This window comes from Lynx rufus, unplaced genomic scaffold (genome assembly GCF_022079265.1).
Source record: "Lynx rufus isolate CCGP_SWC_20201006 ecotype Redwood Valley unplaced genomic scaffold, mLynRuf1.p SCAF_7, whole genome shotgun sequence".
Lineage (NCBI taxonomy): Eukaryota > Metazoa > Chordata > Mammalia > Carnivora > Felidae > Lynx > Lynx rufus.
In genome coordinates, this window is record NW_025814889.1 from 127,171,035 (window position 1) to 127,194,480 (window position 23,446).

Below are 23,446 nucleotides of genomic sequence, written 5' to 3' on the forward strand. Positions count from 1 at the left end.
TTGCGTTGCTACAACCACTACTGTGTACTTAAGTATATAATAAGTGCTAAATGTTTTAAGCTGAGGAAGTAACACCCAAGAATGTGGTGAGATGTAATGGCGGAAGTATCTCCTTGAAATGACAAATCCGTTTTGGAGAAAGATTTAAAAGAAGAAAACCACAAACTTCTACCATTTGTCAGCTTTAAGACTATGGAACTTCAGGCAAAATAAAGACCTATGAAAATCCGCCTCTGACCCCTACAGTTCCAGTTTTATTTATTGCCTCCATGAAGCCTGCAGAGACCGTCCTACGCGGAACAGTCCTAAAAAGCCCATTCAGGTCACACAGCGCGACCCACCCACGTGGAGTTCCTTCACGGATGCTTCCGCTGCCACCCCTTTCCCCGCCCCTTTCCAATTCGACGCCCTGGAATGACGTCAGACGTGGGCGCGGACTCGCGGAAACCAGAGCCCGCGCGTGCGCCCTGCGCAGGCAGCGCACCCGGGCTTGGGCGCTGAGCGTGCCGGCTGGGAGTCGGCGGGAGTCCCAGTGCTGCTGGGGGCGAGTCTGTAGCGTGAGGTGCCCTTGAGCTGAAGACCATGAACCGCAGCCGCCAGGTGACGTGCGTGGCCTGGGTCCGCTGCGGCGTGGCCAAAGAGACTCCGGACAAGGTGAGGCCTGGTCGCTGGAAGGTAGGGGGAGCGGCCTCTTCGCAGCATCCTCGGTCAGCCCCGCCTGGAGAACCGGGACCCTCTACATGCGGACTTGGCCTGGCTGCTGTGACTGGACGGGGTGAGGCCGGCTTTGGCCTGATTGTCGTGAGGAGGCCCGAGGCTCCCCAGGCCTGGGAGTTGGGGGCCGCGCCCCCTCACGGTCCCCTCCCCCGAGTCCAGCCCCACCCCCGAATTGGCCGGCACGTGGACCTCTTCGGTGGGAGGAGGGCGGGGTATTCCTCAGAGTGGGAAATCTCCCCAAAGCCTTGTTGACAGCACCCTGGCTTCGCGCACACCCCAGTGCGTTTTCAGGCATAACGGGAAGAGGGAGCACGTGTGTGAAACGACTTTCCACTCCTGCGTTCAGAGGAGTGAGCGGGGATGAGAGGTGTAGGGTAGGAAAACTGGTGTGGAGACCATGATGCCGTGAGGCCCGGAGTTGAATGAGGAATTTCCTGCAGCGATCCAAGTGAGATGTTGATGCGGCAGTGGGGGATGAGAGGTAAACGTGACACATTATGAAGGAAAAACCTACAGAAGTTACAGAATGGAGGTGTGACTTAAGTTGTTCAACTGATACTGACAAGTGCTTTCTGCGTTTTGGGCATTGTTCAGGGTCTGGAGATAGGCATAAACAAAACAGAAAGATTCCCGTCCTTTATGGAGTTGACAAGTGCATGTATGTCAGTGGGAGTAAAGGAAGGGGCGGGGCGTTGGATTGAATGTAATTGGGCCGGTGATGACCAGAGATGAGAAGTGATAGGAATGTAAGTGGCTGGGACGTCCAATTAACAGGAATGAGGGATTGGAATAGTCCCCGGGAGGTGTAAATTCCACTAAGGCACAGACTTGCTTGTTTTATTCACCAGTGTTTGGCTCCAGTGCATATTTATAACGGGGCCAGAAAATGATCTCATTAGAAGTTACTGAAGGAGGTAATAGTTGTTAGTAAAAAGGGTATGTAGGCTTTTAAAGGCTATATGAGTTCCAAACATGTCAACGTACTGGAACCACTTGGGGGCGCTTCAAAAAATACTGATGCCTAGGATGTCTGGCTGGCTCAATTGGTGGAGCATGCGACTCTTGATCTCAGGGTCATGAGTTCAAGCGTCCCCCACCCCCTATTGGGCATAGAGCTTACTTAAAAAATACCGATGCCTGTGCCCCACTCCCAAATACGTGATGTAATTGGTTTGGAGTGTTAAAAGATTTCCCCCATGTGATTCTGATTGCCAACATGTTTGGGAACTGCTTGAAGAGTTTATAGGAAGAAAAGGTGAGTTTATGCTACAAAATCCCAGAGAAACCCAGATCAATGAGAATAATTAGAAAAATAAGTATCTTAAAAAGGGGGGGCAGTGCCTGGGTGTCTCAGTCCGTTGAGTCCGACTTCAGCTCAAGTCATGATTTCGCGTCCATGAGTTTTTGAGCCCCTCGTCGGGCTCTGTGCTGACAGCTCAGAGCCTGGAGCCTGCTTCGGATTCTGCATCTCCTCTCTCTGCCCCTCCCCCACTAACACTCTGTCTCTCAAAAATAAATAATCGTTAAAAAAAAAAAAAAGAAAGAAAAAGAATTATCATTTAGTTAAACTTAAAAACCCTTAGTTTCTGGAACAATGGAATGTCACCCCTCGAGGATTTCCATATTACTAGAGGTGGTTTAGTGCAAACTGAGTGAGTGACTGATTCATACAAGGATCCCTACCATAAGCTGAGCATTGAACTATATGCATAAACACATAATGACAAGTGGGTTTCTGTCTTCAGGGAGCTTACAGTTTAGCACCGATGGGGTGTTTTAAAAGGTACTGAAGCACTGATTAGGTGAAAGACTGCGGTTTTGAAGAGTGATTCCAATTTTGTACAGGATCTCCCAAGTGGAGAGGGTCTTAAAGGCAGCTAGAAAGATGGAACTGGAGTGTGGGGCTAGAGAAGGGGGAGTTTGGGGTAATCCGTTTGTAAGTGATAGTTTTAGTCTTCAGAATGAATGAGCTTCACAAGAAAGCAACAGCATGATGAGTGAATCGTTGGCAGTGAGAACCAGAAAACAAGCAGGGGAGCAAGGCAAGGATGGTTTGTTTAGGAATACCCACAGGGAAAATGAGAAGTAACCAAGAAGAAAACAGAATAATTAAAAGAAATGAGATGGGCTATCATAGAAGTCAGTTTATGCAAGTCACTCTTTTTTGGAAAGTCTGGGAAGAGGTAGACTGAGCATAATTTTTTTTAACAGTTTGGGGTAGGAAAGGATTTAATTACATAAAGACATGTGAAAACTCCCATTTACAGTGAATTTAGAGAGTCTAGATTGAAGTTTAATTCTTGATGTCTTTTGAAGTTATATTTTACATTAGTTTGCAAACTTCTTTGTAATTCAGAGATTTAGAATGATTTCCTTAGCCATGTCTCAATGAAATGTTTGCTCTCTTACAGGTAGAGCTTAGTAAAGAAGAAGTAAAACGTCTCATTGCTGAAGCAAAGGAAAAATTACAGTAAGTTTAAGATTGTTGATAATCTGGGGCACCTGGGTGGCTCAGTCGGTTAAGCGTCCGACTTCGGCTCAGGTCATGATCTCACAGTTTGTGAGTTCAAGCCCCACATTGGGCTCTGTGCTGACAGCTCGGAGCCTGGAGCCTGCTTTGGATTCTGTGTCTCCTTCTCTCTCTGCCCCTCCTCAACTTGTGCTCTGTCTCTCTATGTCTCTCCAAAAATAAAAAAATAAAAAGATTGTTGATAGTCTACTTTAGGTAGACTTTAAAGTCTAGGTGAAGTGGAAGTCTTAAACAGTGATGACAGGTGGTCTTGTTATTGAATGGTACCATTTGGGTGATTTCTTTATCTTTTTGTTCCCTTGGCATAGAGAAGAAGGTGGCAGTGATGAAGAGGAGACAGGCGATCCTTCGGAAGATGGCATGCAGAGTGCACGTACCCAGGCACGACCAAGGGAACCCCTGGAAGATGGTGACCCAGAGGACGACAGGACGTTGGATGATGATGAACTGGCCGAGTATGACCTAGATAAATACGATGAGGAAGGTGACCCAGGTTAGAATTCACTCACTTCTTCTGGTTTTTAATCACAAGCTTCGTGTATTAGATCATGCTTCTAGTGTTGCAGACCTTTACTGTGAGATTTCGTTGTCCTTTATGCCAGTTAAATAATCTGGCTCAAGGCTCGGGAAGATCGTGTGTTTCCTAAACTAGTTTAGAAAATAAGCTAACCCACTGATTTAAAATCTAAAAAAAACACAGTATCATATATTTTATTGTAAGTAGTGAATATAACCCGTAACTTAGGTTGGGGGATGGGCAAAATGGGTGAAGGGGAGTGGGAGATACAGGCTTCCAGTTATGGAATGAATAAGTCATGGGGAGGGGGATGAAAGTTACAGCATAGGGAATATAGTCGCAGGTACTATAATAGCATTGTATGCTGACCGTCAGTAGCTACACTTGTGAGCATGGCATGATGTATAAGAGATGGGAAATCCCTGTGTTGTACACCTGAACCTAATGTAATACTGTGTTTCCACTATACCTGAATGAGAAAAAAAATTTTTTAATCTGTAACTCGTTTCTCTTTGTGTTAATGAGAGAGGAGTTATTACCCCCATTTTACAGAGAAAACTGAGGCTTACACAGATGAAGTAACATTACCAGTGTGACGCAGCTGCTGAACAGTGGAGCTGAGGGTTGAACATTCTCTTGCTCTAAAGCCTTTATTCTCTCCGTGTGCTTCATTAGATGCAGAGAATAGTGTTTTCCTTCGGACTCGGGGTTGTGGGCCCCTAACCTTGCTCCCATCCTGCTAGGACAGAGTGCCATGGGAATACAAAGAAAGGAAGAGCTAACCCAACCTGCAGAAATGGCATTCAGAAACTGCTTCCTCATTATCCCCACACTATGTGGACTGTTGGCTCTTTCTCATCCAGTTGAAATTCCCATGTCTGTTGCCGGTCAAATGTTCAAGACTGAATCGTCCTCTTCCTTAAAGTAGCTTCCCCCAGCAATTAGAGTATCTTTCTTCTCCTGAGTTTTCCATTATTTGGGGTGTACTCTGTGTCACCCTTGCAGATAATGCCATAAGAGAATGCCAGTTGGAAGTACGTTTAGTGGAAAAGGCACAGTAGTGGTTCTTTCAGAGTCATATGGCAAATTAGCATATCAGCAGTTCTCAGAAGTCTTGCAATAAAGAAGCCCATTTAACTTTGTGAAACTCATCATTTTTTAAATTTGATTTGGCCAGGCCACCCTTATTTGTATCAATTCTAGTGTTTTAGGGTGATTTTATCTCCACATTTTCAAGGCCACCTCTCTGTAGCACTTTTTAATAATGACTACAAGGAGCAAGTTAGAGAATCTGAGCAGAGTTGTAATATTTTCTAAGAGAGGGCTTCACAGTTTAATTCTTTTATTGGAACATTGTGAATACCAAGACTATCAGATACGCAGTCCAAGATCACATATAAATGGCTTTTAAATTCCTGTTGATTACTCAGTATTTCCTTTCCTGACTAGGGATGATCCAGTTAGTTATGAAATAGACAGTTGGAGTTTAGTCTAAATATTGGATACTGTAGGAAAATGCTTTCGTCAAAATGACTTACTGGTTTCAATTTATGAATTTTTACAGATACTGAAACTCTTGGTGAGTCTCTTTTGGGTCTTACAGTCTATGGAAGTAATGATCAAGATCCTTATGTTACTCTGAAGGATACGGTAAATACTTACATGGCTTTTCTAATTATGCTTCTTAGTAAGTCTTTGGGAACCTTACCAAATATATGCTTCCAGTTAATGACTTTTTCTTCCCACTTAGGAACAATATGAACGTGAAGATTTCTTGATCAAGCCCAGTGACAATCTCATAGTCTGTGGCAGAGCTGAACAAGACCAGTGCAATTTAGAGGTGCATGGTAAGTGGGGGACATCGCTTGCAGAAAGGTCCTCTAAGATTAAAATAATCACTATAATAGTTGCTATTATGAGTTTTTAGGTGCCAGGTCCTGCTAGATTTCGTTTCAGTTACGTGGTTAATTACATATAGTCTACAGAAATTCTGGTCATTGTGCCTGGGCGTGTGTGGTCTGGTCTGTCACTTTGGTATCTGGCTTTATTTATGGAAATAGGTCTCCTGGAAGGTGCTAATGGGGTTTTTAAATCTTTTATCTGAACATTTTTGCCAGTTTTTCACTCCCCTCCTCCCATCCTCCCCCCACCCCCCACTGGAGAAAACCTAGAAGTAATACAGAATGAAAATGCAGGAAACAATTATAGTCTCATTACCCTACGGTAACTTGTTGCCCTGGTTTTTTACTGCATTCTCTTTTTTGGGTATTTTCTCTCTATGTGGTAAAGATTACCTTCAAAAGACAGGTTTTTATCCTACTTTCCACAGTCAATTCAAATATTTTTCCCTTTTTGCAAAACATTTTATTTCTTCACAATAATTCAGTGCTAAGGTCTCCATTCCTCTGGTCACCTTTCCCAGTTCAAGGAATGTTTGTACCACTGCCGGAGGTGAATGCTTTGAATCTGAAGTAGCCACTGACTTGAATTTTTCATTTTCATTTGGATTTTTATATCAGATGTATTTAATGTTGATATTTATTCAACAAACATTAAATAACTGTTTTCTAAAAAATAGACCTTCAAGATGTCTACAATATTCTGCCTCTAGATTTTCCCTTTTGTTTTTCTTGCCCCTTTTCCCGTGCACACATCCTCAGACATGTCTGTCCTTCTCCAACAGTCTTCTATTCATCTGTCTTTAAAATTCGAAGCTCTACAGATATTATTAGGCAAAGGCCTTTTATTATAGGAAACATAGCTGCATAGCTCAAAAATTAAAATCTTTAGGGCACCTGGGTGGCTCAGTTGGTTAAGCATCCAACTCTTGGTTTCAGCTCAGGTCGTGATCTCATGGTTCCTGAGTTCAAGGCCCACCTCAGGGTCTGCACTGACAGTACAGAGCTGGCTTGGAATTCTCTCTCTCTCTCTCTGCCCTTCCATCTCTCTCTCTCTAAATAAATAAATACAGAGCTGGCTTGGAATTCTCTCTCTCTCTCTCTGCCCTTCCATCTCTCTCTCTCTAAATAAATAAATAAATAAATACACACACACACACACACACACACACACACACACACACACACTAACTAACTAACTTAAAAAAAATTAGGGGTGCCTGAGTGGCTCAGTCAGTTATGTATCTGACTTGGTTTTGGCTCAGGCCATGGTCTCACGGTTTGTGAGTCCAAGCCCCACATTGGGTTCTGTGCTGATGGCGCAGAGCCTGCTTGGGATTCTCTCTCCTCTCTCTTTGACCCTCCCCCACTTGAACGCACATGCTCTCCCTCACTCTCTCTGTCTCTCAAAAGTAAACATTTTAAAATATATGTATTTTTTAAAAATTAAGATCTTTATGTTTAATGTTTTTTGACATCTTCTAGGTTACTTTGTCACTTATTCGATTTCGTAGCTTGGATTTCTGGAACTCTTTAAGGCTGCCTGCAGGAAGCCTGTAGATTAAGCCATTTTAATCCCATAGCCCATTGTGGATCTATTTATAAAATGAAAAGGCTTTAAATAGCAGATACCTCAGTGTGAAGTTATTCTTCTAATGATCTTTGATCTTTATGTATTTCAAATGAAAACCATGTTGGTGAAATTTTTAAAAGACCATTTTTTTTTTTTTAAATGTCGGCTCTGTGCAGCTATATCTCGCCATCTCTCTCTCTTTTTAAGACCAGTTTTAATTTCAGAAAATTGAAACTGTTCGCATTTGCCATCGATTTTTATACATTCTGTGTGAGCTTACTGGAGTCATTCCTTTGAATTTAGTATCAGGAGTTAAGTTAAATAAAGCAGTTGCATTCCCTCTTCCTTCTAAGCTAGGTCAATAAGGATATATTTGGATTTGGTTGGATCTACAAATTATTCAGCATATCTCTAATCAAGAATGAGTTCAAGGGGCGCCTGAGTGGCTCAGTCGGTTAAGTGTCCAGCTTTGGCTCAGGTCATGATCTCGTGGTTTGTGAGTTGGAGCCCCACAGTGGGCTCTCTGCCATCAGTGCAGAGCCTGCTTCAGATCCTCTCTGTTCCCTTCTCTCTCCGCACCTCCCCTGCTCATGCACATGTGCTCTCTTTCTCTCAAAAATAAACATTAAAAAAAAAAAAGAATTCAAAATTGCACTCTAACGCTGATCTGAATGTTGCTTTGACATGGTTAAAAGAAGATTGTTTTGAAGCATCCTTATCCTTTTTATCTAAAATGTAAGCTGAGTACATTGACCATAGTTGAGATTCTTGCAGGATCACAAGCTTATCATTTTGAACATATATCTCAATGTGAAGTCATACGGAAGTCACATGACATGGAATCTGCTGATCCCAGGATCTATCCCAGATGCAGAAGTTTGAGGACTTTTTTCTTTTTTAATTTAAATTCCAGTTAATATACAGTATAATATTAGTTTCAGGTATACAGTATAGTGATTCAACACTTCCATATACCTGGTGCTCATCACCACAAGTGAACTCTTTAATCCCCATCACCTATTTTACCCTTTCTCCCCGCCCCCCCTCCCCTCTGCTAACCATCACTTTGTTCTCTGTAGTTAAGAGTCTTGGTTTGTCTCTCTTTTTTCTCTGTTGCTCATTTGTTTTGTTTCTTAAATTCCACGTATGAGTGAAGTCACACAGTATTTGTCTTTCTCCATCTGACATATTTCATTTAGCATGATGCTGTCTAGCTCCATCCATGTCACTGCAAATGGCAAGATTTCATTCTTTTTTGTGGTGGGGTAATGTTCTATTGTGTGTCACACTCTACATCTTTTGGGTTTTTTAAGTTTATTTTAAGCGAGGGAGGGGCAGAGAGAGGGAGAGAGAGAATCCCAAGCAGGCTCCGCGCTATCAACACAGAGCCCTCTGTGGGGACTCAGTCTCACAAAACATGAGATCATGAGTTGAAATCAAGAGTCAGACTCTCAACCGACTGAGCCACTCAGGTGCCCCTATACCGTATCTTTTTTATCCATTCATCAGTCAGTGGACACTTGAGCTGTTTACATAATTTGGCTATTGTAGATAATGCTGCTATAAACAAGAGGTGTTATAAATAATAAGAATTCACCATAGCTGCACTTTCAGTTTCATGGAGGAAGACTTTATTAATTATAAGGAAAAGGAAGTATAAGTAAACAAGAGGGAGAGAATTACAGTAAACAAAGAGGGAGAGGTATAGAGAACAGAGAAGGCTTAATACATCAAGTCGGGTACTTATAATAGCCAACCTTCTGGCTGGGGAAGCCCAGCGGCGAACAGCCTGGTTGGAGTCCCAATTGAGGTTCCTGGGTAGAGCGTCCCCCAGGTGAGATTTCCAACTAGCTGCTCCCTAGGGGCAATATATATATATATATATATATATATATATATATATATATATACACACACACACACACACACACACACACATACACACACATACACCACTCGGGTGTGATTTATGTTTAGTCATTAAGTTTGCCTAAGTGCAGTCCCAAGTAAGCTGTTTCTTCCTGTTTCTCTTATGGTATCAACAATCTTAGGAGCCCAGGTGTCTGCATATTCCTCTTCCCTCCCTGATCCATTCCAGGGGGACAGGCTGGTCTGGCTCAGGGAAGAATGTGAGGCACGTTAATCCCTCTTAGTGTCAGGAACCAGAAGGGCCAGTTTTGATCCTGAGGCCAGATACAGAGTGTAAGCCAACTAAGCCCCCATGACTATGTATGTGCAGCTCCAGGCAGAAATGCATAAGTCACACAACATCTGTACAGAACACCAGGGTGCATGTATGTATCACTTTGTGTTAGTATTTTTGTTTTCTTTGGGTAAATACCTAGTAGTGCGATTGCTGGATCATAGTAGGGTAACTCTATTTTTAACTTTTTGAGGAACCTCCACACTGTTTTCCATAGTGGCTGCACCAGTTTGCATTCCCACCAACAGTGCAAGAGGTTCTCCTTTCTCCACATCCTCGCCAGTACCTGTTGTTTCTTACATCATTGTTTAGCCATTCTTAAAGGTGTGAGGTGATACCTCATTGTAGTTTTGATTTGCATTTCCCTGATGATCAGTGATGTTGAGCATCGTTCCATGGGTCTGTTGGTCATCTGGATGTCTTTGGAAAAACATCTGTTCATCTCTTCTCCCCATTTTTAATTTGGATTATTTGCTTTTTGGTGTTGAGTTTTATAAGTTCTTTATATATTTTGGATACTAACCCTTTATCTGATACGTCATTTGCAAATACCTTCTCTCATTCTGTAGGTTGCTTTGTAGTTTGTTTTGTTTGTTTGTTTGTTTTTTAGAGAGGGCAAGAGTGGGGAGAGGGTAAGAGAGAGAGAATTTTAAGCAGCCTCCACTCTTAGTGCGGAGTCCAACTTGGGGCTCAATCCCACAATCCTGGGATTATGACCTGAGCCAGAATCAAGAGTTGGACGCTCAACCAACTGAGCCACCCAGGTGCCCCTGCTTTTTAATTTTGTTGATTATTTCCTTTGCTGTGCAGAAGCTTTTTATTTTGATGTAGTCCCAGTAGTTTATTTTTGGTTTTGTTTCCCTTGCCTCTGGAGACATACCTGGAAAGTGGTCTGAGGAATCTTTTTAAAAAATCCTTGGCCTCTCTTAATAATGCTTCTTTCTAATAAAAAGCATATTTGGAGGAATTTCTGATTGGGTTCTATTTTATCAGTGTTTCATTATATAATTTTTGAAAGACTTTTTAGTCACTGATTTTAACAGTATTTTTTGCTCCTTAACAGTATAACTGCGAATGATAAGGAGCTGATTCTTTTAGTTGTCCGATTCCAATAGTAGTCTCAAGAGCTTTATTTACATTGTTGGTCTCTAAATATTAAAGAAGCAATTTAAAAAATAAAAGTAAGTAATTTTCGACAAGCTTTGAGATTTCTAAGTACGAGTTCTTTCTCTCCAGTATTATTTTCTGTTTCTTCTTATAAGCAGATAGACCTCTAAAAGATCGTAATGAAGTACTCCCTACGGAGCCCTTATGAGTGTTTTCTGTAGCGGGCAGACCAGAAGGTAGGACCGTGTGAACAGTGCGCATGCAGAGTGCTCAGGCAGATGTCCATTCTCTGTCCTTGCTCCTGGCTCCTTGGAGCGCACCAGATGACAGGAATATATGAGATTTGCACAAGTTTTGCTGAGCAGTAACAATTTTGGAGGCTCCTTTTAATGCCATCAAATGTGTCTCACTTTAAGCCCATGGCTCCGGTAGGTTTAATAGGGAGAGTCTGTTCAGTGGGATGTGCTTTCTTATTCTCATGCGATAAAGTCTCATCCCAATATTTTCAGTTTATAATCAGGAAGAAGATTCTTTTTATGTGCATCATGATATACTGCTGTCTGCATACCCTCTAAGCGTGGAATGGCTGAATTTTGATCCTAGCCCAGATGATTCTACAGGTAACTAGAACAACTCAGATGGCTCAGTGTTTCCTGGTCCTGTATGTGATTCCATAGCATAAGTCATGTGTCCTGTGTGAATGTTTTCACAGTTGATGATTTTTTATGAAGTTAATGTTACTTTATGAAGTTACATAGTTCTTAAAACACAATCACTTAGTTGTTTTGAGTCTGCATGTGTCTGGACATCAGATAAAAAAGAGGTGGCTGCTCCACTGAGGGCAGAAGAACAGGGCCTGACAGCATTAGCCTCTGTAGAACTGGGTGAAGTTTAAAAAAAAAAAAAAAAGCCCAGCATAAAATAGCATGAAGTGTCCAGGAGTTTAATGGCGTGACTGTTTTCAGAAAACATCAAGTAAAACCAAAATGAAGAGAGAATTAGGTTCTCATGTTGGTGTTTTTGGCCACAGCTGCACATTACTAGTTGCACCCCCTTCTCCCTAAGAAAGGTGAAATCTGGTAATACTCCTACCTTACATCTTGTTGGCCAAGCTTATTCACATTCGTGATCTGATTAGATCTTCCTCCTCACAACACGGGTGGAGGTGGCAGAGGGTTTTTGTTCTCCTGACTTAAGTGAGGACCCTAGGCCAAGAGACTGAGCCCTCGTTATTCAAATTATTGTCTAAGGACCAGCAGCACAGTATTGACATCACCTGGGAACTGGTCAGAAATGCAGACCTAGGGCCCCCCGCTCAAGAATTTCTGAAACAGAATATGGATTTTAACAATATTCAGGTGGTAACACACGCATATGGAAGTCTGAGAGAAACCACTCTGAGCTGTTACTCTTTCTGCAGTACAGTATTTTTAATTATTTAAATCAAACACCTCGTTTCCTCCTGTAGGAAATTACATTGCTGTGGGAAATATGACTCCTGTTATTGAAGTGTGGGACCTTGATATAGTGGACTCTTTAGAGCCAGTCTTCACACTTGGAAGTAAACTATCAAAAAAGAAGAAAAAGAAAGGAAAAAAGGTAAACAAGTTAATTACTTAAAACTCCAATGACAGAGATAAATTTACTGGTTGGGGGGCGAAGAGAGCATACACTTTTTCAATTAGACACTTCGGTGCAACAGGACAGATAGTTATGAAGTTACTGTAGTTTCTGGTTTCAAAAAGCCCATCCAAGGAAAAACTGATCTCTGATTCCACAAAACTTCCATTGGTACATTATACATCCTTACACAAAACAGTTTACTTACTCTTTGGTTATGATCCTTTTTGATAGGTGGTAATTATTCGTGCTAATATGCTGGTTTTGAACTTTTGAAAAATTTCTATTTAGCCTTCAGTATGTTGAATTCCAAATACCCATGGTATTAATTCCTGTAGCTTTGAAAACTTGACTTTGGGGGTGGGGGGTGATATTTATAGAACTGTACCACCTAGATTAAGAACGACTACAGTTTCTCTTCTGTAAGGAGTATTTATCATGGGTCTCTAATAGGAAGACAAGGTATTTCTGAATCTAGGTCTTCAAGCAAGTTTGCTTAAGATGGAACAATAACCTTAAGATTGAAAGAATCTTTCAAATTAACCCATCAATTACAGGGGGCACTTTAATACAAAAAGTAACTAAACAATTATTACAGAGTTCCTCAGCAGAGGGGCATACCGATGCTGTCCTGGACCTTTCTTGGAATAAGCTGATCAGGTAAAAAGCAATAACATTTGGAGAATTGTTAGAGACTGTAACCACTGTCCTCTCACCTCATGCCTACACCTGTCTCTGTGTTGTGCATTGCGGGTCTCTGTGTCCATGTCTTCTTTCCCTTTCCTGCAGTATGTCCACTTGAAGGCAAGAGCTCTGTTGTCTGTATCCTTGCGGCCCCCACACCACCTGCCAGCTCTACGCTTGGTGGGCGTTCGGGCTCGCTGCATACGTGGCGAGCAGGTGCCCTCTCCAACACCACTGGAAAAATTGTGTGTGTTGCGGCACCCACGGTGCCAAACTGTATCTCTTCCTGGGAGACGTTGCCCTCACTTCATTTAGTTTTCACAAAATCTCACCCACATTTGTTAAAATGTATGTAATTGTGGTAAAATATACATAATATTTACCATTTTTAACTATGTTTTAAGTGTATGGTTTATTGTTATGCAGCCATCATCGCCATCCAACTCCAGAACTTTTTTCGTCTTCCGAAACAGAAGCTATGTGCCCTTGAAACCAGCTCTCCATTCTGGCCACCCCCAAGCCCTACGACCCATCACTCTACTGTGTGTCTCTGAATTGACTCCTCCGATTACCTCATACGGGTGGAATCCCGGTACCTGCCCTTTTGTGACTGGCTTCTTTCACTTAGCGTGAGGTCATCCATGTTGTAGCATGTGGCCAGCTTTCCCTCCTCTTTAAGGCTGAATGATACTCCATTGTACATATAGCCCACATTTTGTTTGTCCATAAATCTGTCCATGGACACTTGGGTTGCTTCTACCTCCTGGCTGTTGTGAATATAATGCTGCTGTTTTGCACATTGGTGTAAATAACATGGGTGTACCAATATGTGTTTTCAGTCCCAGATTTCAATTCTTTTGAGTATATACCCAAAAGTGAAATTGCTGGATCATGTGGCAATTCTGTTTACCTTTTTGAGGACCACTCTTCAAGTGCTTATTGGCCACTTGTATATCTTTGGAGAGATGCTGACTCAAGTCCTTTGCCCCATTTTTGAATTGAGTTGTTAGGGTTTTTTTTTTTATTGAGTTGTAATTCTTTATTCTGGATAGAATCCCTCATCAGATTTACGATTTGCAAATATTTCCCCCCATCTGGTGGATTGCCTTTAACTCCTTTGATAGTGTTCTTTGATGCACAGAAGTTTTTAATTTTGATGTAGTCCATTTATTTTTACTTTTGTTGCCTGTGCATTTAGTGTTCTATCCAAGAAGTCTTTGCCAAATCCTTGTCATGAAGCTTTTCCCTTAAAAGTTTTACAGTCTTGGGCGCCTGGGTGGCTCAGTCCATTAAGCATCTGACTTCGGCTCAGGTCATGATCTCACGGTTCACGAGTTCGAGCCCTGGGTCAGGCCCTTTGCTGACAGCTCAGAGCCTGGAGCCTGTTTCGGATTCTGTGTCTCCCTCTCTTTCTGCTCCTCCCCCATTCATTCATTTTTCTCTCTCTCTCTCTCAAAAATAAATAAAAACGTTAAAAATTAAAAAAAAAGTTTTACAGTCTTAGCTCTTGGGTTTAGGTGTCTGACCCATTTTGAGTTAATTGTTACATATGGTTTAAGGTAAGAGTTCCACTTACTTCTTTTGCATGTTTCATCTGCATATCCTTTATATTCATCCTTAACAGTTACCCCAAAAGACCATTTTCCTAATAGCATAGTCGGCTTGAGGGGCTACTAAGGCAAAGAAGGTAAGCATTAGGTTGAGGGGTAAAAACAAACTGGGTTGTCCGAGGCACATTTTCTTAGCATTTCTATTACACAGGATACTTTGGAATTGTGAGCATTCTGGGGAGGATCCCAGCGTGCTAGCTTACCAAGGGACATCTGCATCTCGTTTGTGTTCGGACCTCTTTAGAGTTAGAACCTTTTGGTGAAATGGACCCAAGAAAGTTATGTAGGTTAGTATCTCCCAAACTTAACCTGCCAGTCAGAATCTTCTGGGTGACCCTTTAAGGTACCAGTTTCTAGGCTCTCATCCTCTCAAGATTGAGTCAGATCTGGAGCAAGGGACCAAAAATCTGTTGTGCTTTGTTTTATTTTGTTTCTGAAAGCTTCTCCAGGCTTTGTCTAAATTGGGCCTGTTCCTGATGAATGGGCAGATAAATAAGAGATCGAATATGAGTGTACCGTGCTTTGAGGAACCTGCTCATTTACAGATCTGAGCTGTCACGGTAATTACAAAAACTAAATTTTTATTATATAGCAGCTGTTACTTTGGGTAACTGGAAGTTTGTTCTGATGGAACAGCCCCTCATCATCAAGCTGATTCCACAGTCCCTGTCCCCAGCCACGGTGGCTCCCTTTTCCCGCTCACATTCTGCCAGCCCCCCTGCTCCTGTCCCGCCCTGTCTGCGCTCACGTCTCCCTCACTGCAGTGCCTCATGTGTCTTCATCCCGAAACTCTTCTGCTTTCTCCATCTTATTTTAGACCTGGGTCTTCCTTTACCCTTTCTTTACCAAAAAGGTGCAGAATGCTTTTAAATACTTTCCATCTTCTGGTGCATAGGGTTTGGGATCATGGTGAAGAACAACATGCTGATGTTGTCTTTGTTGGGGACCTTGGTTTCTCCTAAAATGCTCCCAGTGACCAAATGCATGTTCTCTGCTCCTACTCTTATTGAAGAGTGCTCTTCTTGGGAATGGGTAGCAATTGGGAGTTTTGTGGGGGTGTTTATTTTTAAGCCTCATACAAGAAGAATTTTAATGTGGAAGGAATCTCAGATGTTTGAGAAAGGACTGGGATGAGAAACAAATGTACCGTAAAATTCTTAACTTTCTGCTGTTGGCAATCATTGAATATAAATAAAATATTGGGAATTTAACATTTAGTCTGTGACATGCCAAGGACTTGCATTTTCATATGAATTGAAAAACCAGCTTGTTCATTTTTTGCCAAAAAAAAAAAAAAAAGTTTGCAGGGATTTTGAAAGGGATTAATTGAACCTAGATCAGTGTGTAGATGGCAGAATTTCTGTCTTAGCAACATTGTCTTCCAATCCATGAACATGGGATATCTTTCCATTCATCTAGATACTCTTTCTTTCAGTAATCTTTAGTTTTTTAAATTTGAATTCTTTTTAAAATGTATTCTTAAGTGTTTCATTCCCTTTGTCGTTATTGAAAATGGGATTCTTACATTTAGTGCTCTTGACTTTAAAAAAAGATTACCTGATTTTTCTCCTCCCTTTCTCAGAAACGTGTTGGCAAGTGCATCAGCTGACAACACTGTAATTCTGTGGGATATGTCCTTGGGGAAACCAGCAGCTAGCCTTGCTGTACACACAGACAAGGTATGGTGATTGAGTGGATAAAATGGATTCTAAAAAAATCTGGGACACATATTGGCTACAAATAATCCCAAACATTTATGTATGGCTTTTTGTGAATTACAGAATGCTTTGACATACTGTCTTAGTGGATCCTCACAGAGCCCCGTATGATATAATTAATTACCCACCTTAGAGATGCAGACATGAAGACAAAAAGATGAAGTGACTGGAAACACTAGTACATTATAGCATGTTTACCGAGACCCTAAAAAGAGACAGGGGTGTCAGTCACCAGATGAGGTTAAAGAATGTAACAGATGTGTTACTGCAGAACTCGGGGATCTAATGTGCTGGTGCACATTGTGGGGCTTCCGGAGTGTGTGGAGTTGTCCAGGTAAGCTTGGCCACTCCCTGTTTTGTTCTGCACATATTTAGCATTTGAGGGACATGTGCATTCTGTGAAACACAACTTGAGAAATGCTGCATTATGTCTTTTAAGTGACTGCTTTTATTTGAAAATGTGTTTTGTCCTTTTGACTATGTAGTACGTTTGTTTCTTTAAGTAGTACTACGTTTCAAAGGAAAAATTTATCGAAACATTGCCAAATTGATTCTGTTGAGTATTAAGCAGTTTTACCAAAACCAAACAAACATAGATCTGTTTTTATGTTTCCTTCTTTTAGGTCCAGACTCTGCAGTTTCATCCATTTGAAGCACAGACTCTGATTTCTGGATCCTATGATAAGTAAGAAAACACTGCAGGAGTTATCCCTGTTGTTTATATCCTCTGGATATGATTTAAAAAGTATCACTTGATGCTCAGAATATATTACTGAGTGTTTAAACTTTTATTAATACTTAGTTTTCCCTTTCAACTTTGGTTCTTTCAGTCTGCATGGGAATGTGTTTTTGTCATAATAATGTAGTTCCTAACTAGCAGCTACTTTGATTTTTAGAGGGTGTATGAGTTAGCCATTGCTACGAAACAAGCTATCCCAAAATTCAGTGGCTTAAAATAATAAACATGTATTTCCTATACCACTGCAACATTGAGCTAATCTAGGCTAGATTCAATCGGAGGTCTGCTAATCTTGGCTTGTTTTGGTAGGGCCATGAAGATTCATCTCTCCTTGTGTTTCACATCCTTGTGCGACCAGTGGGCTAGCCCACACATGTTCTCAGGCTGAGGTCAGAAGCTTAAGCAGGGATACCAGGCCTCTTGAGACCTAGGCTCAGAACTAGTATACTTCTGTCTTGCTTTCTTGGCCGGACGAGATCACATGGAGCAGGAAATGAACTCTGCCTTTATGGAAGGATTCCAACATTATTGACCGAGGGCATGGATTTAGGGAGAGGTGAAGAATTAGACCCATTACAGTCCATCACGGAGGGTTTCTAGTCATGTGTCTGCATCTTTTTATGGATTGGGTCTGAAGGTAGAGATAGCTAATAGAAGCAGAAACCAATTAGCAGTCTTTGATTCCTTCTTCTTCTTTTTCTTTTTTTTTTTTTTAATCTATTTTGAGAGAGAGCGAGCGAGCCCAAGCAAGTGTACTTGGGGAAGGAGCAGAGAGAGAGGCAGAGAGATAATCCCAAGCAGGTTCCACACTATCAGCGTAAAGCCCGACGTGGGGCTCATACCCACAAACCAAGAGATCATGACCTGAGTCAAAGTCACATGCTTAACTGACTAAGCCACCCAGGAGCCCCAGGGTCCTTATTTTTTTGAAGAGTGATAGGTTTATATTTTTTGGTTGGGATTCATTCAGAATCACAAAGGTGTATCCATTAGCTTCCCCCAGCACAGAAACCTACTTATAGAGAGTAAATGTAGCTCAAACATGGGTTATCTGGCTCTGAGCACTGCTGGGAAAGGGGAAATTAAGAAGTTGTCCTGTCTTTTGCAGACAGGATTCATCTTGTAAGTGGAGGGTTCAGCCTGGAGACAGTTAAGGCTACTGTGATATCCAGAACCACCAATGCCTTCAAGTGATAGAACCAGAGTCTGCCAGTTAGTGAAAATCAATTCCTCTTTTCTGCTTTTAGAACCTTAAAACTGTCTGTAAATAATTGGATCTCGAGTTCGCAGGGTTGTTTTATTACCATTTCATTATAAATAAACATACAACATATAGAAGAATTGAACTCTTAAAACCCTGACTTTGCTTGTCTGTGTTCAGGTCAGTGGCTTTGTATGACTGCCGAAGTCCAGATGAAAGCCATCGGATGTGGCGTTTCAGTGGACAGATTGAGAGAGTGACTTGGAATCACTTTTCACCTTGTCATTTTTTGGTAAGACTACATACTACTGTTTTGCTTATCCAGGTTGCTAATGACTTATTTTTTTTAAGTTTATTATTTAGAGAGAGAGAGACTATGGGGGTTGGGGCAGAAAGAGAGAGAGGGAGGGAGGGAGAATCCCAAGCAGGCTCCACACTGCCAGCACAGAACCTAATGCAATGCAGGGCTTGAACTCAAGAACCTTGAGATTATGACCTAAGTGGAAACCAAGAGTCGTTCGCTCAACTGACTGAGCCACGTAGGCTAGGCGCCCTAGTAACGACTCATTTTAATTCCACTGTAGAGAGAATTTCTGAAAAGCTTTTTCTGTTGTTTTGTTTTCTTGAGTAGGCTCCATGTCCAACATGGGGCTTGACCTCATAACCCTGAGATCAAGAGTTGGCATGCTCTGCCCGCTCAGCCTGCCCTGTTTTTCTGTATTAATCTTGTGAAGTATTTAGATCTAAAGATAAAAATAATATTCCACTGACATTTCAATCCATGGAGAAATAACATCCCAGCTTTCATCCAGAAGATTAAAGAAAGTGTGGCACATCCATATAGTTCCTAACTTTCGTAAAGTACATATCTAGTGCTTTATAAATGAGAGAAAAACCGCTTTCTTAAACATGTGGACAGTTTTAATAAGGTTCCTGAAACAGTGATTCTGAGAACATTTAATCTCAAAGGTGCTCAGAGGTGCAGTGTCGCTCCCAGCTGTTACCTGAAGCCAGACTCCACTTAACTGTGATCGGGAGTGAGGTCCCAGTTGTATTTGAATGCCGTATTGTACATTGGCTCTCGACACTCCAGCACACATTTCCTGAGGTTATTTGCTGACAAGTTGTCATTGGTACTAAAATCACAAATATTTAGGAAGATGGGAAGGGATTACAATAAAATGGTGTAACCACCTTCCCACGCCTCCCAAAGATGAGACTTCTGTCCTCTTCTGTTTTTGTCCCCTTCCGCAGCCCTGGCTTCAAGACTGAGTCACTTGTCCTTTTTTTCTCCTTTTCCTCTAATGGCTCTTTTGCCCTCAGCCCATATATAGGCTCAAGTCTCTCCCATCCTTGACTAGGTCTGTCTCTACCTAGTCTGTCCCTTTCTTGGAAGTGTAACAACCCCCTGCTGCCTTCCAGTCCTTAGCAGATTAAACCTTTCCACCAAAATGTTGACACCATTCATCACTTTTCTTCAGAAACACAATTTCCTTGGCTCCTCTGACCTTTGTTATGCCCTCCTCCGATTCTTCTGGGAGTTCCTCCTCAACATGTACCTTAAATGACTGTGGCCCCCCCCCACCCCAGGCCTCTGTTCTCTTGGATCTCACCTCTGCTTCCACATCTCTAACTGTAGTCCATACCATGACCAGCACTTTGTCCTCATACCCAACTGCAGAGTTGTCTAAGAGGTGGATTAGTTCACGTAGGAACAAATTCAGCTTGTCCACAAGTAAATTTTGTAATAAGCTCCTCAGGTAATAGCTGGGTTTCATTATAACTTACATTGTTTACCCATTGCTAAGTTTTATTGCCATGTAGCATGATCTTGCCCATCTTCTACTCTTTCCAGGCCAGCACAGATGACGGCTTTGTGTATAATTTGGATGCACGTTCAGATAAGCCAGTTTTTACACTCAATGCACACAATGATGAAATCTCCGGTGAGCAAGAATAGTGTTTCATTTCTTGTAACTTAATGATAAAGTAAATCTTTATGTCAGAGTCTGAACTGATCTTTTATCTTCCTTCAGGTCTTGATCTAAGTAGTCAAATCAAGGGCTGTCTTGTGACAGCATCAGCAGACAAATATGTGAAAATCTGGGACATATTAGGAGACAGGCCAAGTCTGGTTCACTCTAGAGACATGAAAATGGTAAGACTCTCTCTGGGCATTTTTTCTGCTTTTGACCTGTATTGTCATCTTTCCCTAGGAATCACTGCATTAAAGAATGTGGATTTGTTGGGAAGTTAATTTTGAGCTTAGTTCAATTTGGTGCCAGGTTTATGACTTAATCTTTGATTTCCCCTATCTGGCTCCTTTCCCACCTGACATGATTAACAGTTGCTTGGTAAGAAGAGTGGAAAGAGGCTTGTCTGGGATTCAAGTGGAATGGCCATGGTTTTTTTTTTTAACTCTAAATTGAGGACCATCCCAGGAAAGCTTGGACCGTTAGGGCATTGCAGCTATTAGGGTCAGCTTATTTAAGCACTGCCTCTTTGCATAACTAGTTTTGACTACACTGAAATTGATTAGCATGTAGTAGGAAAAATTCAGAAATAACCAGAATTCATTTAGCAAATATTTAAATGCCAGGCACTGAGTTATATAATTGCATATGTAGATGTTTACAAATGTATGTGAGAAGGTAGGTTACAGACACAATTACATGGTACTATCCCATGCTTATATTTAAATGCTTAAGTCCTTATGAGACCTTGTCCCAAAACATGATGGTGATTATCTTAGTGATTTTTATACTTTTTCGTGTTTATATTTTCCATAATGTATATGCATTACCTAGTAATAAAGGTAAAAAAATTAGAAGTTTAAAAAATGATTCAGTGGTGACTCATGGTAACATCATTGCTTAAAAGGGAAAATAAAGTTTCTGGGAATACTGAGATTAGAGACCTGAGTGGTCAGAGTGCACATATCCTCACAGAACAGCCGTATCATGCCGAACTTGTCTGGCTTCATTTTGTAATATTCCTTCCACCTTGACTCTGAACTACTTCATAGGCTTAAAAGAGATACCGGTGAATTGGTTCTCTGTTACCATTCAGATAGGTTCATATAGATAGGAACAGGGCTTTACATTGGGGTTTTTTGGAAAGACTGAAATCATTAACCTTCTGTTTTCTTCTTCCCAGGGAGTTCTCTTCTGTTCTTCCTGTTGCCCCGATTTGCCATTTATTTATGCTTTTGGAGGTCAGAAGGAAGGACTTCGGGTCTGGGATATAAGCACAGTCTCATCAGGTAAGAATCTTAATTTCCTTTTTCTGAACGAGTTCTCTGTGGGCTAACACAGAGTGTGTGGCTCGAGTATATTCGGTAGATCCAGTGTTCATCCTGTAATATAGTCTGCTTGGGAAATAGTCAAGATCACATTTAATTTGGAGATGTTCATATTCACAAATAAATTTGTCTTCATAATTTAAATGTAAACTGCTTTAAAAATATGACAAAATTTGAATTTCTAGAAAAGCTGGAAGGAAATGTAACATGGTCTCAAAGAACAGCCCTCCCCTTCCCAGTGTGAATCATCTGCCTTTTGTCAACTACTTCGTACAAAGTCCTGCCTTCCTCAAGAGACCACTCACCTCCCTTCAGGGGAACCTGGCCGCTTATTTATTATTTGGAGTTAAATAAACACAGAAGACATAGCTCCACTGATTCCTGAATCTTCCATGTGGAGAAAAGGTCCTAAATCCATAAAAAGTTCTCTGCTGGTTATGATGCAGAGAAAGATGAAAGAAGAGACACTTTATCAAGGTGGATTACATAATCCAGGACAAGACAAAACACAGAATAAATGGTAGACCAATCTAAAACACTATTAACATCATTCAGAATGTTACCTTGGACTTCTTGGTAATTTCATTTCCCATTTATAAAGCATTAAATATATTTTCATAAACTAATTTCCACACTAGGGCAGAGAATCATACTGTTCATCTCTACATCTCTATTTTATATTATAGGTTCTTAATCTTCTGATCTGGTAATTTCTTAACTGTTTGTGTTTTAGTAAATGAAGCATTTGGAAGACGAGAGAGGCTTGTTCTCGGCAATACAAGAAGTTCATCTATTAGTGGCCCTTTTGGGAGCAGGAGCTCAGACACACCAATGGAGTCTTAATGAGGATCATAAACTTTTTATTACTTTAACTCCGTTTTTTAAAAAGCTAGCCTAAAAACATCCATGTATGGCTACAGCCATGTAGTGACTGAAACAAATTTTCATCTCCTACTGCCAGACATTCTCCTGCAGCTATGGGGCAGCACAAACAGGGATCTTTGTGCTTGCCTTTTAAATGTGGTGTTTAGGGCTCCCAAATGTGGTGTTTAGGGCTCCCACTGCATTTCTTAAAGAGGGTAATAAAAACAAAAAAAGTCTTTAAAAAATAATTCCTTAAATATGCCATCTGTCATAGGTAACCTAGGTTTGTAAAATAGTCATTTATGGAATTTTAGAAGAACAGTGATTTGGCCAAGATTTCACACTAGCCATGAACACCCAGGAATTGTTCTTCCTGAGTTGATTGTTCTCCAGTTGATGTTCATGATTTTAGAAGTGTTCTCTATGCTACCCGTAAAGTTTAATCACTAAATTAAAAGTGGCCTGCCTTCCCCCCACCCCCAGCATGGTATTCATTGTTATCCAAGACAGGGGGCACAACATTATGATGGTATCAGTCCAACAAGAGGCTAGAACATCCCTAAATATCACAACCTAAATATATAAAGCAAATATTAACAGACCTAAAGGGAGAAATAGTAATACAACAATAGTAGGGGACTTTGGCCTTAACAGACATGTACAGAACATTCCCTCCAGAAGTAACAAAATACACATTCTTCCCAGGCACACACATCACATGTACCACAGAAAGCTTTAATAAAAAATAATTTCCACACTAGGGCAGAGAATAAATTGCAGAAAACTGAAATACCAAGTATCTTTTCTGACAATAGTATGAAACTAGAAAATTACATGAAGCAAACTGGAAATTTTTCAAATATGTGGAAATTAGATAACAGGCTACTGAACAGCCAATAGATCAAAGAAGAAATTAAAACATACCTTGGGACAAATGGAAATACAATATACCCAAACTTCAGGGATACAGCAAGAGCAGCTCTAAGAGAAGTTCACAGCAGTAAATGCCTATATCAAAAAAACAAGCTCTCAACCTAATTTTACAACTCCAGGAACTACAAAAAAAAAAAAAAAAACGAAGCCCAAAGTTAGTAGAAAGGAAGGGAATAAAGATCAGGGAGGAAACATGTGAAACAAAAACAGGAAAAGATCAATAAAACCATG

At 41.1% G+C, this 23,446-nt stretch overlaps 1 protein-coding gene across 1 annotated transcript; it reads left to right on the forward strand.

Annotated features, from left to right (window-relative positions):
- The first annotated feature begins 490 nt into the window (after positions 1–490).
- On the forward strand, positions 491–23,415 carry PWP1 (PWP1 homolog, endonuclein). The gene is made up of 15 exons (XM_047066668.1): positions 491–654; positions 3,129–3,187; positions 3,556–3,740; positions 5,329–5,414; positions 5,515–5,611; positions 11,055–11,165; positions 12,014–12,144; positions 12,764–12,825; positions 16,042–16,138; positions 16,801–16,862; positions 18,298–18,409; positions 19,973–20,063; positions 20,154–20,275; positions 21,274–21,379; positions 22,152–23,415. The coding sequence occupies exons 1-15, from the start codon at positions 583–585 to the stop codon at positions 22,259–22,261; spliced, it is 1,503 nt and encodes a 500-aa protein (XP_046922624.1). The 5' UTR covers positions 491–582; the 3' UTR covers positions 22,262–23,415.
- The last annotated feature ends 31 nt before the right edge of the window (positions 23,416–23,446 follow it).